Raw genomic sequence first — 14218 nt, 5'->3', positions numbered from 1 at the left:
CCGGGGCTGGAGGAGGAAGAAGAGGAAGAGAAGGAGGAGGCGGCGGGGGTCGCTGACCGGCGCCGGGGCGGCGCGGCAGCCCCGAGGCCGCGGTGAGTGGAGCGGCGCGGACAGGCCTGGCCGGGTGGGGGAGGCCCGGGAGGCGACCCGGGGGACGCGATTCCGGTCACTTCTGGGTGGCACCGCCCCGGCTGGGGAAAAAAGCCTCTTTTTGAGGTTGTTTCTCGGTTTTTTAATAAGTTTTTCTGTGTGTTGGGGTCTGGGAAATATTGGGAGGGGGGTGTGTGCCGAATGTGCCCCCTCGCCCTGCTGTTGGCCGGGAGGAGGGAGGCGCGGGGGGGAACCGATGGCCCCGGTGCCACCTTGGTGGCACCGGGGCCATCGGTTCCCCCCCGCGCCTCCCTCCTCCCGGCCCAGGGATGTCCTGCGGGAAGAAGGATAGAGCCCATAGGGACAAGCATCCCCTCCAAAACGAGCATCACCAGCCCCATGGCACTGGGGTGAATCCCTGGGGACAGGCTCCCCAGCCCCACGTTTGCTTTCGGCCTCTCGCACCCTGCGAAGGTGCTGGGGTGGGGGGAGATGACATCATATTTTGTAGCCCCCCGCTTAAGCGGGTGTTTTTAAGCCCACTCACGTTCGTGGCATCCTGTGGCCGCCGTTCGATGGAGTGCTTCGCTTTTGTTCCTGTCGAGCATCACTCTCTACTCGCTTTGCGGACCGCCCTGCTAAAGGGTCCCTAAAACCCGCTCTTATTTTTCCCTAGCGCCTACCTCACTGCCTGGCTGTCCAGACACCGCTGCTCCATGTGCTGCCTGCTGCAAGGATTTTTGGGGAGGGTTTTTGGCAAGCACTGGGGGCAGGCAGGTCCCTACGTCAAGGGCTGTGCTGGGTGACAGGGCACCATGACTTTGAGAAGGTTTGGGAGATAATGGCAAAGCTGGCTTTTCTCCAGAGGGTCACTTTCTAGAAAAAAGTCTGGGTGAGGGGTTGGGGTGCTGGCGCGTGCCAGGAGACCCCTGCCCGTGGGGACCCCACTCTGCATCCTGCAGAGAGAGAGGGTGGACACAGTTGGGGCATTGGGCCCAGAGTCTTTTCCAGTACCTCCCTGCCTGCGGTGGGCTCCTGCCTGTACCCTGCTGCCTGCCGGGGTCAGCCCTGGGGCTGGGAGAGGGCAGCCGGAGTGGGGTTGGGCGGGGGGTCCTGCTTCGCACCCCGGCTCCGATCCCCGCTCCCGGCCAGTGCTGCCGTCACTGCCGGCTCCAGTGCCCTGCGGCTCCCCGGGGGGCCCCACTGGCCAGGGCTGGCAGCTGCCGGTGGGCTGGCCCCAAGCCCTGGGCCAGTTGCCAGCACCCTCGGGTCCTAGCTGCGCTCCTGCCAGGGGGTCCTGCTGCAGTTCCCTGGCCGTCAGGGTCCCCCAGGGGTCCCTGCAGTGGCACTGGCCTGTCCCAGGGTCCCCAGGGCCTTGCGAACGCCCATGCTTGTCCCATGCGGTTGCCTTGCCCTGTCCTAGCAGCTTCCCTGAGAGCGGGGACTGGGGCAGGGACCAGGGCAGGTACTGGGGTGGACGGCCATGCTGCAGGCCGAGCCCCAGCAGTGGCGGGGCTGGGAAGGGATGGACAGTTTGGCTCAGCTGGGGCTCTCTGGTGACTCTCCCAGCTGCCTTCCCGGCAGGGCTCTGGCCCAGCTCCAGGTGTCATGTGCGAGATAAGGGGACCCTGGCTCCCGGCGGCTCCTGCCGTCCTGGGGAACTTCACCACCAGCAGCAGGAGGAGAGATGACCCATGCTGCTGGCTGTAAGCTGGACCCCCCTGGACATGGCTGAGACCCCCACCCCAGGGGCCGGGATGTCCTGCTCGGCTCCACTCGGTGTCTGCCGCGCAGCTGCTCGCCCCGAGGAGGGCCCCCGACAGCATGGTGCTCGCATCGGTGCTACTGCGGGAAGGGTGGGATGGGGAGCAGGGAAATGGGGTGCCTCAGAAAGGGTTTGCTGGTGGGGGGACCCACAGTGCCCTTGGGATGCCCTAAACTGGCTGTGTTTTTGGAGAGCATGACCTTCTCCAAGGGGCCAGCTTCCACAGAGGCTCTTTGCAGCACCTGTGGGGGCATCCCCGTCCCCTGCTGGGGGAGTGATGGGGACGGGGAGTGGGTCTGGCCTGGTCTTGGCCTTGGAAAGCAGGGAGGAGACTTGCTGCGTGGGGCTGGGGACCTCCTGCGTCTTCAGGGCTGTGCCTTCAGAGAAGGGGTCCGAGCGCAGCATCCACCCCAGGGTGCTCTCTGGCATACCGATGTGCAAGCCCATCACCTCTGCATCAGGCCTGCGCTGCTCCCACTGCCCCAGTGTTGTTCGGGCTGGGGCTGGGGGCTCAGGCTCGCAGTGTCCTGAGCATGGGGTATCTTGGCAGGATCGGGACTGTGGCTGGAGCCGCCCCCCTGCCCCGCTGAGCGCACATGTCTGCCTGCCCGTGCCCAGAAGATGACCAGGCTGCTCTTGGGGGTGACCCTGGAAAGGATTTGCAAGGCCGTGCTGCTGCTCTGCCTGCTCCACTTCGTCATCATCATGATCCTCTACTTCGATGTCTATGCGCAGCACCTGGACTTCTTCAGCCGCTTTAACGCCAGGAATGCCTCGCGCGCCCACCCCTTCTCCAACTCCTCCCGCCCCAACAGCACCGTCCCCAGCTATGGGCCAGCCGGTGCTGAGGCCCCGTCCCCCAGCGCCAAGCCCAGCATCAACCAGTCTGCCACCGAGAAGCCCTTGCAGCCCTGCCAGGAGACACCTCCCGGCTTGGGTGAGACATGTGGAGTGAGCGTGGGGGGGGAATTGGGCTCTGGCTCCGAGCGTGGGGCTGAGGTGGGTGCCCGTGGGTGGCATCCTCGTCCCGTGGGCCCTGGGCATGGCTTCCTGGTGGTCCCCAGGCATGGAGCAATGGAGAAACCCCAGCCTGGAACTGGTAGCAGGACAGCTGGTTTCAGGTTTTGTTAGCGGCTTGACCAGTCTCTCTGGCCCCGTTTGGGAAAGGTTTTGGGCGTCCTCTGCCCTCGGCAGTGCCAGTCCCCCTTGCAGGTCCCCCTTGCTGTTTGCTCTGCCAGCCTGGCCGGGAGCGGCGGGTGACCATGACCCTGACCATGTCCCGTCCTGCGGGCATCACCCTGCCCTCCCTTTTGCAGTTGGGCGCCTGCTTATCGAGTTCAGCTCTCCCATGAGCATGGAGCGGGTGCAGCGGGAGAACCCCGACGTGCGCCAGGGTGGCAAGTACACCCCCCCCGACTGCCTGCCCCGGCAGAAGGTGGCCATCCTCATCCCCTTCCGGCACCGCGAGCACCACCTCAAGTACTGGCTGCACTACCTGCACCCCATCCTGCGCCGGCAGAAGGTGGCTTATGGCATCTACATCATCAACCAGGTGAGGCGGGGCAGGGGCGAGGGCATGGCAGGGCCACGGTGGGCAGGCAGGCATCGCTGAGCTCTGCCTTGCAGTTTGGCGAGGACACCTTCAACCGGGCCAAGCTGCTCAATGTGGGGTTCCTGGAGGCGCTCAAGGACGACGAGGAGTATGACTGCTTCATCTTCAGCGACGTGGACCTCATCCCCATGGACGACCGCAACCTCTATCGCTGCTACGAGCAGCCGCGGCACTTTGCCGTTGGCATGGACAAGTTTGGGTTCAGGTGGGTGCCCTGAGGGCCTGGGGCGTTTCCATCTGGGCAGGGCTGGGGTGGCCTTGCTGGGATGACACCAGGGGCACCAACCTTGGTTGTCACCTGGGGCAGTTGCTGGCTCAAATTGTGGACATGGGATGGGAGAGGGCACAGAGCCCTGGGTAGGTGGGTGACATGGGGGAGGGCTGGTGCTTGTCCCTGGGGATCCCCGTGGGGCTGAACCCCATCCTTGCCTGTCCCTGGGGCTGACCTGTTTGCTGTCAACCTGCAGGCTGCCCTATGCCGGCTACTTCGGTGGCGTCTCTGGGCTGAGCAAGTCCCAGTTCCTGAAGATCAACGGCTTTCCCAACGAGTACTGGGGCTGGGGAGGAGAGGACGATGACATCTTTAACCGGTAGGTGCCAACCCCCTGCCAGCACCGGCTGGTTCGGGTGTGCTGGGGGCTCCCTGCTGAGCACCGACCCGGCACCCTCACCAGCGCCAGGGCTCCCGGTTTTGCAGGGGACGTGCACAGGGCATGCCACATGGCGGCGAGGAATTTAATTACCCTCCAACTTGAGGATTGCTGACGCTCATGGATAGAACTGGACCCTCCCAGGGTGTTGGGGGACTGTGGAGCACCCACGTGCCTTCCCTGTGGCCAAACCCCGCTGGCGCGGTGGGGCCCAGCTCCTTCCCGCCGCGGTATGAGCTGCGCCAGCGGGGCAGCGCGCCTGCGGGCTCTGCTCCAGGCCAGGGCTGGGATGCTAAACTTGGAAGCATCCAGGGCTGGGATGCAAAACTTGGAAGCGTCTTGGTGGCGGCTGTGCAGCAGCCAAACAGGCATTTCTGCCGGCAGCCGGCAGGCTGCAGCACAGCCACATGCAGAGCTGGAGCCGAATCCCCCCCGCATGCACCCCACATTGGGTGCTGGAGCCGGACGGCTGCTGCCTCATCTCCCACGGTTTTCCCCCGGGCGCTGCCAAGAGGAGAAACGCATGGCCAGTGGTGCACAGCCAGCTCGTAATGGCCAGGCGAGCAAAACACCCCTCGCAGGTGCCACAGGCAGGGTGGCACAGTTGCGGTTTCCATCCAGGGTGGGCTCAGAGTGGGGAACAAGCAGCGTGTGAAGCTCTGGGAGAGCTTCAGGCAGCCCTTAACATGTGGGGAGGGCCCCAAGGGAAGGGCTGGGCACCGGCATTTGGAGAATGTAAAGGGCAGGGGCTGCGGAGGGAGGGACGGACGGATAGCAGCGTGTGCTCGGTGCAGGCTGACCGCAGCTGCTGGCCTGCGGAGCTGGAGGTTGCCAGGCAGGAGCGGTGCTTGGGGCACGCGGCACCCTCAGTTGTGGCACTGGCCCAGCCGTGGTCTGGCTTTGCTCATCTTGGCTTGGCACAGCCCTGTTTCACCAGGGACAGGTTTATTTGGGCTGGGGGCTGACTCGGGAGGTCTCTGGGCTGGGGAATATCCCACCCTGGTGCTCTCACACTGATCCCCGCCCTGCTCCTGGCCCCCAGCATCTCCCTGAACGGCATGAAGGTATCAAGGCCCGACATCCGCATCGGGAGATACCGCATGATCAAGCACGAACGCGACAAACACAACGAGCCCAACCCGCAGAGGTGAGTGAGCCGCAGGGACCGGGGCAGCCGGGACGCTGGGCTATCGCTGGGCCTTCTCCGGCTGCTGGCTCCACTGCTCTGCTCGCCCCCTCGGAGGCCTGGCACCATGGCAAGCCCCCGGCCCCCCCTCGCCTCATCCCACTCCCCTTTCCACCAGATTCACCAAGATTCAGAACACCAAAATGACGATGAAGCGGGATGGGATCAGCTCGCTGCAGTACCGGCTGGTGGAGGTCTCGCGCCAGCCCATGTACACCAACATCACGGTGGAGATTGGCAGGCCGCCCCCCCGCCTGGCCCGGGGCTAGTGCTCACGCCGCCGGCAGAGCCGCCGGGAGCCAGCTCTGTGTCCAGGCTGGCTGGGCACAGCGGGTTTTGCCCCAGCTCGAGAGCCAGGACTGGATGGGGATGTTTTCTGCCTACTCTGCTGCCTTCCAGAGACGGCTGCCCCCCAGCCCGCCCCTCGGTCCCCAGGATTTCTCTGTCCCCCCTGTCCCCACGAGTGTGTTTGCAGGACCCCCGCCCCATACTCGGTGTGTTGGCGGATGAGCCCGGCTGCCCCATGTGTGGCTCCCGGCAGAAAGGGAGGGGGCAGCCCCAGCCCTGGCGAGGAGCCCCCTGCCCATGCCAGCTGCTGCCTGCACCCTGGGCAGGGAGGGTGAGATCCTGCTGCTCTGGAAGAGCTGGGGGGGGTCCCCACCAGTGCTGCAAGAAGCGGGGTGCAGGCTTCCCCCTTCGCCAGCGCTGGAGCCGCTGCTGCCCTGGCCGGGGGTGGGAGCAGCCCAGGCCCCTCCGAGCAGGCAGGACGGTGCCGCCCCAGCTGGGTGCTGCCTGCACTGCTGGGCACACAGACGTGGCTCGCTGTCTTCCTCTGCTTTAGTCTGGTGCTTAGAGCCGGGCCCCGTCTCAGCTCTGCTAAACAGAGACCTCGGGTTAGCGAACGCCCCTCGCTGTGCCTCAGTTTCCCCAGGGCTGGGGGGTGGCAGCCATATGCCATCCCCCCGCCAAAGGCAGATGCTGCGTGTGTGTGCAGACCCTGCCTGTGCCTGCCCTCACCTGCCCTCCCCGCTTTGGGGGGGATGGGGCTCATTTGAACCCCCTCAGCCCCTCTTGGCAGAGGCTGGTGGGGGGGCTGCACCACAGCTCCCTCCAGCGGTGGGTGCCCCACAGGCGGCTTGGGGGCCATCGAGGTCTCCCTTTTCTCTGGCTTTCCCCCTCCAGGCCTGGGGCAGAGGAGCTGCAGGCAGGAGAGGCTGGGGCCGTGCAGGGCGGGCGCCCCGTGCCCCTCCATGGGACTGGGAGCCCCGGCACCCCCCCACACCCCGCGGGGGGCAGGGAGCAGTGGGGTTGGGAGCAGGGCAGCACGCCAGGGCGGGGGGGCACCGGCGACTTTTGTACATTTGAATGTCTGACCCTTTTTTTCAGCGTACGTTGAATGCAGCGTTCGGTCGTAGAGACCGGGGTTTTTGTATTTAATAAAAGTTTCAAAAGTTTGCGGGCCCAGGTTCGGGGGGGGGGGCAGAAATCACCATGAGATGGGGCAGTTTCAGCATCCACTGGGATGTGGGGTTGGGGGCCAGCCCTGCCTGCCACCTCCAGCTGGAGGCTGGGAGGCAGAGGTTCCCCCCCACCCCCCTTGGAGCACCCCCCCATCTCGCCCAGCCCTGTGGCGGCACTGGGGGGCTCCTGCCCTGCAAGGTGCCCAGCCCCAGCTAGGGCAAGGTGCTCAGGGCATGCGTGGGGCTAAGCCACCCTCACTGTGCAGTGGACACTTGCTGCCCCCCTTCCCCTTGGGGACAGCGGTCTCCCCCAGCAGGGACAAGCCCCTGCCCCCCATCCTCTGCCCTCGTTCTGGCTGGCTTTGTAGGTCCAAGTGAGGCAAGGGAACATTCCCCAGCACCCAGCCTGGCTGTTCAGCGCCAGCACTGGGCATCCAAGGGGGAAAGGGCTGCACCCATGGGACACGGTCGCCCACTCTCCAACGCCACCCTCCCCAGGGTCCCCAAAGAAGGGCACAGCGGGACACGGCCTCAGGAATATAAATCTCATTAAAATCTAGATACTTTAGAACTCTACACCGGGAGAGACACTGGCACAGGCAGCGCTGCCCAGGGACGCGCGCGTTATTGCTAACAATTAGAGGTGAAGAGTAGCAGCGTGACACGTGGGGCAGGGCACGGGCACCATGCGGGAACCTGCACCCCTCACCGCAGCACAGCGGGGGGCTCGGGACAGGGACGGGGAGCTGGAACATCCTACCGGGGCTCAGCGCCCACCGCCCACCGCCTCCTGCCACCGTGCCAAGCCGCACCGTGTCCCTGTGCCAGCCTCGGGGCTGTGGCATGGGGAGCACAGGGCACTGGCTGGGAGGGGAGCAGTGGGGTGGGAAGGGTCTCACCCCATCCACCCCGAAGCGAGAGCTCCAAGCCCTTTGGCTGGAGCTGGAAGACAGATTTAAAACCGCCCGGCCTTTGCCAGTGCATCCTGCTCCGCTAATACTGGTTGGGGACTGAGCGTCCCCAGATGGCTCGGAGCAAGTGGGCTGGTGCAGCCCTCCGTGTCTCCACTGGTACCTCTCGCTAGCAGCAGCTGGGGGGGGGGCTGGTCCATTCTGCTCCCCCGTAGCACCATGGAAGGTCCCCTCCTGCCTGTGCCAGGGCTGGCTGCCGGGGAGAGCTGGACCCCCAGCCTTGCCCCCTCACCCCCTGGCCAGGCTTAAGTGCTCTCCAGCCTCCTGCCCCACCGCGGGGCAGGCAGCAGTGCTGGGCTGTGCCCACACTGTTTACAGCTGTGCCCAGCATTGCGGGCAGTGCCTGGCCACTGAGGCGGGCACCCACAGCCCCCAGTGGGGCCACAGGGTGGAGGGGTACATGGCGGGGGCATACCAGCTCGCCACCTGCACAGCCCCGGGGTACCATGCATATGTGCATGCTCACGTATGCCACATGTGTGCCCATACCGTGTCTGCGAGGGACACACGTGCATGCATACGTGTGCTCTAAGTGCTTATGTCTTGTGCCATGAGTTCCCACTGCCGGTGCAGGCAGTGTGCTTGCCCCCATCTCCCTGTGCTGGGCCGGTGCCTGGCACCGTCCCTGGGCACGGCCACCCATGGGACACCAGGCCCTGCAGGCTCTGAGCCACAGCGGGTACCACCCAGGCTGGGGGGTCCCTGCAGTGCCAGCCCCTGCCACGACGGCCATGCGCACACACAGCTTGGGATGGCCACGGGCAGTCCTGGCATGCCCCAGCCCCAGTCCCATCCCACGCCATCCCCGTGGGTAGGCCAGGAGGGTGCCCCACGGCGGCGCAGGCTGCCTGGCTGCGGGGGGGCTGGGAGCTGGGGGGCATCCCGCTCCCCCCATCCTGTGCATCCCCCCGGGGCAGGGCCCCTGCAAAGTGCCTCTGGCTCCCGGCCCTCCCGGGGCTGTGCCCCCTCCTCTCTTGTCCCAGCGTCGCGCACAAAGGTTACCGTAAACACGAGGGTTAACGAACGCCACGGGGGGGGGCAGGGGGGTTAACCGGTGAGGAGGTGGGGGGTCTCGGGGACGGTCGCTGAGAGCCCCCCGTGGTCCGGTGCGGCCCGGAGCCAGGCTCCGCCAGCGGAAGGTGCGAAAGTGTCACCGCGCGGGAAGGGTTAGAGGGGGTGCGGGGACGGTGGGGGGTCACAGTCTGGAATCCTGGCTGTGGGCTGAGCCGTTGCTGCCCTGCACGGGGGAGGCAGCCACTGCCTCGCTCCGGCCCTTCTCCGGCTGCAGGGGCTGCACCTCCAGGTGGGACTCGGTCGATGGGCTGAACGCCGGGGCGTAGCGCCCGCTGCGGTGCTCTGCCAGCGCTGGGCCCCAGTCTTTGCTTGCCTTGGTAGCATTTTTCAAGCGCTAGAGAGAAAGGGAGAGGACAAGGACAGGGTTAGTACCCACCATGCTCCCCTGCCCCAGCCTCCCCCAACATGCCAGCGGCTGGCTCCCAGGGGTGCCTGGAGATGGGGTGCCCCACGGATGCTGCCTGCACACAGCCACTGCGGGGTGCTGACAGCTCGAGTGGGGTGGGGGACAGCCTTGCAGGCAGCCCCAGGTGGGACATGGACAAGGGGGCCTAGCCCCTGGCCACCCACCTCCAGCAGTGTGTCCCCCTCGGAGCGGCACACTTTGTAGATGGCATAGATGGGGATGCAGATGACGGAGGAGAGCGCCATGAGGAAGCCAATGCTGATGGCCCAGGTCGGGTAGACGTAGTCGTTGTAGGAGATGGGCCGGTACTGGATCACTGTGAAGACCAGGATGAACTGGGGAGGGACAGGCAGGATCAGCCGGTGGGGAGCAGCCAGCCTGCTCTGCGCGCCCCCAATCGCCCTGCTCTGCCCCATCCCTGCTGCCCTCCTGCAGCCCAGCACCCTCCTCCCCAGGGTGGGTGAGTGGGGTGTCCAGGTGGACTCCTTGCCCCCTCCTCCCACGACCCCGTGCCCCATGGTCGCGATGCTCACAAAGATGATGGCGGGCGAGATGAAGCGCCAGCAGATCTGAAAGAAGAGCGGAGGTGGGAAGCCCAGCATCATCTCAATGTCCTTGAAGTAGTTGCGGTGCCCTGGGGGGACAAGTGGCCATCAGCCCTGGCGTGGCTGGCCTGGGGCCCCGGCGGGACCCCGAGCCCCCTCCCAGCCCTGCCCAGCACCCACTCCAGCACCCGCCCGGTGGGACCCACCAGGCTCCTCAAGTCACGGCTGCCCTGACTGGCCAACGGCCTTGCCAGTTAGCACGCAGCAAACCCGATTGGCTAGACGTTAGCACACCCCCTTACCCACCGGTTGGCTGATTGGCCGTAGGCGGTTGCACCTACCGTAGATGTACATGATGGCCACGCACATGATGCAGGAGATGACGACCAGGGAGAAGCTGGCAGCGTAGTTGTCCATCAGCAGGAGCCAGTAGATGCCCGCCTGTGAGAGGGACCCATTGGCACGGCTGCCCTGGCGGTACTGCCGCCGTCAGCAGGGCAGCGCCACAGGCGCGCTGGGCGGCACGGCAACAAACAGCCCGGCTACCACCGCCGCGGTTGGCATGGCAACGCCCAATGCCAGCGTCAGCATGGTGACACTTAGTCTGGATACCATTGCCAGTGTCGGCATGGCAACACCAGGCCCTGGGTGTCGCCACCACCACCGGGGTGGTCATGGCAACAACATGGACATGGCCAATGGTGTCAGTGAGGCAACTTTGCCATGGCAATGGCACAGGCACAAGGCACCCTGTCACCACAGTCCCGTGGTCACCTACCTGCGTGGTGAGCGGGACACCCAGCAGGAAGCCCGCAATGGCCACCCCCAGCGTCACGAAGGTCTTCCTGCGGATGATCCACTCGTTGGCCACCTCGTCCACGATGGCCGTGACCAGCGTCTCCAGCAGGCAGAACTGCGGGTGGAGCAGACGGGGCAGCATGTCACCACCTTGGCCCCACCATGGCACCCCACCCCAACACGGTGACCCCACCACACTGCCCCACCATGACCTACCTGTGTGCCCAGCCCCAGGAGGATGAGCATGAAGAAGAAGAGGATGGACCAGAGAGGTGAGATGGGGAGCAGGGTAAGGGCCTCAGGGTAGGCGACAAAGGCCAGGCCGGGGCCGTGGTCGGCCACCTTGGAGACATCCACCCCCAAGTGGTTGGCCATGAAGCCCAGGATGGAGAAGATGACAAAGCCGGCATAGACGCTGGTGGCGCAGTTGGTGATGCTGATGATGATGCTGTCCCTGTGGGGAGAAGGGTCAAGACCGGCGGCAGGCCTGGGGGGACAGTGGGGGGACAGGGGGACCGCAGCCAGGCACTCACCGATAGCAGTTGTTGTGGAACTTGTTGTAGGACGCCATGGTGATGAGCCCACCCCAGGCGCAGCCCAGCGAGTAGAAGATCTGCGAGGCCGCGTCACCCCACACCTGCGGCGGTGGGGTGGTCAGTGCTGTGCCTCCCAGTCCTGCTGTCCCCCAGCCACCCGCCGTCCCTCGTCCCCACTCACCTTGGCATCGAGGATCTTGTCCCACTGGGGCGTCAGGTAGTACATGATGCCGGTGAGGGCCCCCTCCAGCGTGATGCCGCGCACGAAGAGGATGGTGAGCACCACGTAGGGGAAGGTGGCCGTGAAGTACACCACCTGCGGGACGGCACCTCAGTGGGGTGGGGATGGGGTGGGGCCAGATGAGGGGTGTGGCCTGGGATGGGGTGGGGTTATGGGCTGGGGGAAGGGCTATGGACCAGGGGAGGGGTTATGGTCCAGAGGGGAGCAATGGACCAGGAGGAGAAGGTATGGTCCAGGGGGAGGGGCTATGGCCACATGGGAGGAGCTGTGCCCAGAAGGGGTGTGGCCTTTCCCGGAGTGGGAGGAGCATGCACTAAAAGGGGAGGGGCTGTGTCCAGAAAGGGTGGGGCCGCATCTACAATGGGAGGTGCGTTCCCAATAGGGGAGGGGCTATGCCTAGAGGGGGCGTGTCCTCGCACGGGGCTGGGGCCCAGAGGGGGAACACACAGGTACCTTCCCCGAGGACTTGACGCCCTTGATGAGGCAGAGGAAGACGACAACCCAGGAGACGCCGAGGCACCCCAGGAGGGGCAACCGCACCTCGCCCAGGTTCCCAATGTCGTCCGACAGGTCCAGCACGTACCTCCTGCACGGGGGCAGCCGGCGTCAGCGGGGCCCCGCCACCACCGCCTCCCCCATCCCGCGTCCGTCCCCGGTACCTCCAGTACTCCTCGCTGGGGCTGGTGCGCTTCTGGGTGGCGTTGAAGAGGCGGGTGAGGTTGAGGGCGGTGCGGCTGGAGAGGTTCCCGTCCAGCACCCCCGCGCAGTCGGGCGTGTTCCAGGTGTTGCTGCAGTACGTCCAGGGCAGCACGCGCGTCATGGACACAAAGAAGTAGTAGAAGGCAATACAGATCACCACGTTGTAGTAGATCCCGATGTACGTGGACACCACCATCATCCCGTAGCCCACGCCTGGGAACAGCACCGGGGAGGGGTGAGCGGCATGGTGCGGCACGGCGCGCAGCACGGGGGGTTGGGGTGGAGGGGGTGGGCGGGTGGCATGCAGCACTGTAGGCAGCCTTGCAGCCATGCTGCGGCTCGGGGCCTGGCTGTGGCGCTGGGGTGGGGAGCACTGTGCATGGGATCCTCTACCTCCAAGCAAGCCCGGTGGTGCTGAGGGTCCGTTGGGACACGTGGCAATGCACGGGGGAGGCATGGCCTGCACGGCTGCAGGCAAACCCTTGGATTCTGCAGCCCTAGAGAACCACTGGGTGGGGGTCTCTCCTGGCTATGGTGACTTTAGGGCTGCGGCGACCTGGTGGCATGTGACAGAGGCCACACAAGCACGGGGAAACACACCCCAAGCTGAGCACACCACGGAGAAGAGCGCATAGAAGCGTGTGCACAGGCTGCCCACACTCAGATGTGACATGTGGGCACATCACCTGGCAGGCAGTGTGCAGGCCTGTGCCAGGGGAGCCGGCAGCATGGGAACACACCGGTGTGCCAGGAGGTGCACCCGGAGTGGGGTCCAGCCACGGCAGGGCAAGCTCCGAGCATGGCCAGCACCCATGCACGTGGGCACAGCACCCACTGCCTATGGTACAAGGAGAGGACCATAGCAAAGTGCCCACAGCCAGAGGGGCCACGGGCACCTGCAACGTGTTCAGGTGACCTAAGCGGCCTCTGAAAGAGTGACACGTTGGGGACACGTGTGGCATGTGCAGGGATGTGTGTGTAATGCTTGCAGTGGATGCCAGTGCAGGGCTGGGGTATGTACAGGAGATGCGTCGCATGCACAGGGACGTGTGTAATGTGTGCAGGGGACGCCAGGCGGGCTGCGTGTGCAGGGCAGCGTGGCCCGGGGTGGGCGTGCGCACAGGGGACCCGTGCAATGCAGGCAGTGATGCGCGTGCAAGGCACGCCTGTGCGGGGCTGTGTGAGCCGCAGGTGCCATGTGATGTGCCAGATGTGTGTATGCAGGGGACACACGGGATGTGCGGGGGCCATACCATGTGCCAGGGGCTGTGCCGGCAGACGGCCCATGCCGGAGTGTGCCGGTGGGGACGGGCAGCTCCTTACCTTTGAACATGGGGCTGACCCTCCAGACGCCGAGGCAACCCTGACTGGCAAACTGCCCGAAGGAGAGCTCCATGAAGAAGAGGGGGATGCCGCAAAACACCAGCATGATGAAGTAGGGGAACATGAAGGCACCTGGCGGGCAGGAACCAGAGGGTGAAAGTGGGCAACGACTCCGGGCATGGCTGCGCTCCCTGCGCCCCGCACCACCCCAGCGAGCCCGGGGCCGGCAAGCACCGCACGGGGCCAGGGTGCACGCCCCCGCCCCTGCCCAGAGGCATCCCGCTCCCCCGGCCCCCCCGACACCCACCTCCCCCATTGCGGTAGCAGAGGTACGGGAAGCGCCAGACGTTGCCCAGCCCCACGGCGTAGCCCACGCTGGTCAGCACGAACTCGATCTGGTTGCCCCAGTTGCCGCGCTTGACGCTCTTGTCCTGCTTGCCCCGCTCCCCGGGCACGGCGCCGTTCTGTGGAGAGATGCCGCGGGGTGTGTCAACCGGGGACCCCCCCGCCGGCCCCATCGGAGGGGTGACGGCCGCTGAGTGGGGCTGGGTGGTCCCCGGCATCCTTCCCCATCCCTCCCCTATGCCAGCCCCCCCACCCGCCACGCACAGGCAGTGCCAAGGAGGGGGAGGGCGGCGGTGGCGGCCCCCCCAATGAATAGCTCTGCCCGGAGCCCGGCTGCAGCAAAGGAAGAGCCTGCGACTCATACAAAGCAGGTCCGGGCGCCTGAGCACAAAGGGGCCTCTGTTCCCGCGCCCCCCCCTCCCCGCACCCAGCAAGAGAGGCCCTGCTGGGTGGCCACTGCCCATGGCTGGGGGGGAATGGTGGGACCCCCGGGGTGAGGCAGGGGCCCCCCCTCAAT

General features: G+C 65.9%; 2 protein-coding genes across 6 annotated transcripts in view; one reads left to right on the top strand and one right to left on the bottom strand.

Moving 5' to 3' along the window:
* The first annotated feature begins 47 nt into the window (after positions 1 to 47).
* Positions 48 to 6757, top strand: B4GALT2 (UDP-Gal:betaGlcNAc beta 1,4- galactosyltransferase, polypeptide 2). Its single transcript, XM_010582495.1, has 7 exons — positions 48 to 92; positions 2406 to 2792; positions 3172 to 3407; positions 3482 to 3672; positions 3935 to 4057; positions 5160 to 5264; positions 5422 to 6757. The coding sequence occupies exons 2-7, from the start codon at positions 2477 to 2479 to the stop codon at positions 5570 to 5572; spliced, it is 1122 nt and encodes a 373-aa protein (XP_010580797.1). The 5' UTR covers positions 48 to 92; positions 2406 to 2476; the 3' UTR covers positions 5573 to 6757.
* A 1498-nt stretch (positions 6758 to 8255) lies between these two features.
* SLC6A9 (solute carrier family 6 (neurotransmitter transporter, glycine), member 9) overlaps positions 8256 to 14218 on the bottom strand; it is a 15275-nt gene continuing 9312 nt past the window's right edge. For 3 of the 5 annotated variants that reach the window (XM_010582493.1, XM_010582492.1, XM_010582491.1), the window contains 12 exons: positions 13664 to 13820; positions 13357 to 13488; positions 11994 to 12246; positions 11788 to 11920; positions 11275 to 11409; positions 11091 to 11194; positions 10774 to 11011; positions 10538 to 10672; positions 10101 to 10200; positions 9748 to 9848; positions 9379 to 9549; positions 8256 to 9142 (listed from right to left, as the gene is read on the bottom strand). In XM_010582493.1, coding sequence (XP_010580795.1) covers positions 8930 to 9142; positions 9379 to 9549; positions 9748 to 9848; positions 10101 to 10200; positions 10538 to 10672; positions 10774 to 11011; positions 11091 to 11194; positions 11275 to 11409; positions 11788 to 11920; positions 11994 to 12246; positions 13357 to 13488; positions 13664 to 13820 — 1872 coding nt within the window. In that variant the 3' untranslated portion in view covers positions 8256 to 8929. Of the gene's footprint in view, positions 9143 to 9378; positions 9550 to 9747; positions 9849 to 10100; positions 10201 to 10537; positions 10673 to 10773; positions 11012 to 11090; positions 11195 to 11274; positions 11410 to 11787; positions 11921 to 11993; positions 12247 to 13356; positions 13489 to 13663; positions 13931 to 14218 lie in introns of those variants that run through there. The other 2 variants (XM_010582490.1, XM_010582494.1) reach the window with 2 other exon arrangements.

Source organism: Haliaeetus leucocephalus, unplaced genomic scaffold (genome assembly GCF_000737465.1).
Source record: "Haliaeetus leucocephalus isolate CR32 unplaced genomic scaffold, Haliaeetus_leucocephalus-4.0 Scaffold848, whole genome shotgun sequence".
NCBI classification, from domain to species: Eukaryota; Metazoa; Chordata; class Aves; order Accipitriformes; family Accipitridae; genus Haliaeetus; species Haliaeetus leucocephalus.
This window is presented reverse-complemented; position numbering and strand designations above follow the sequence as displayed.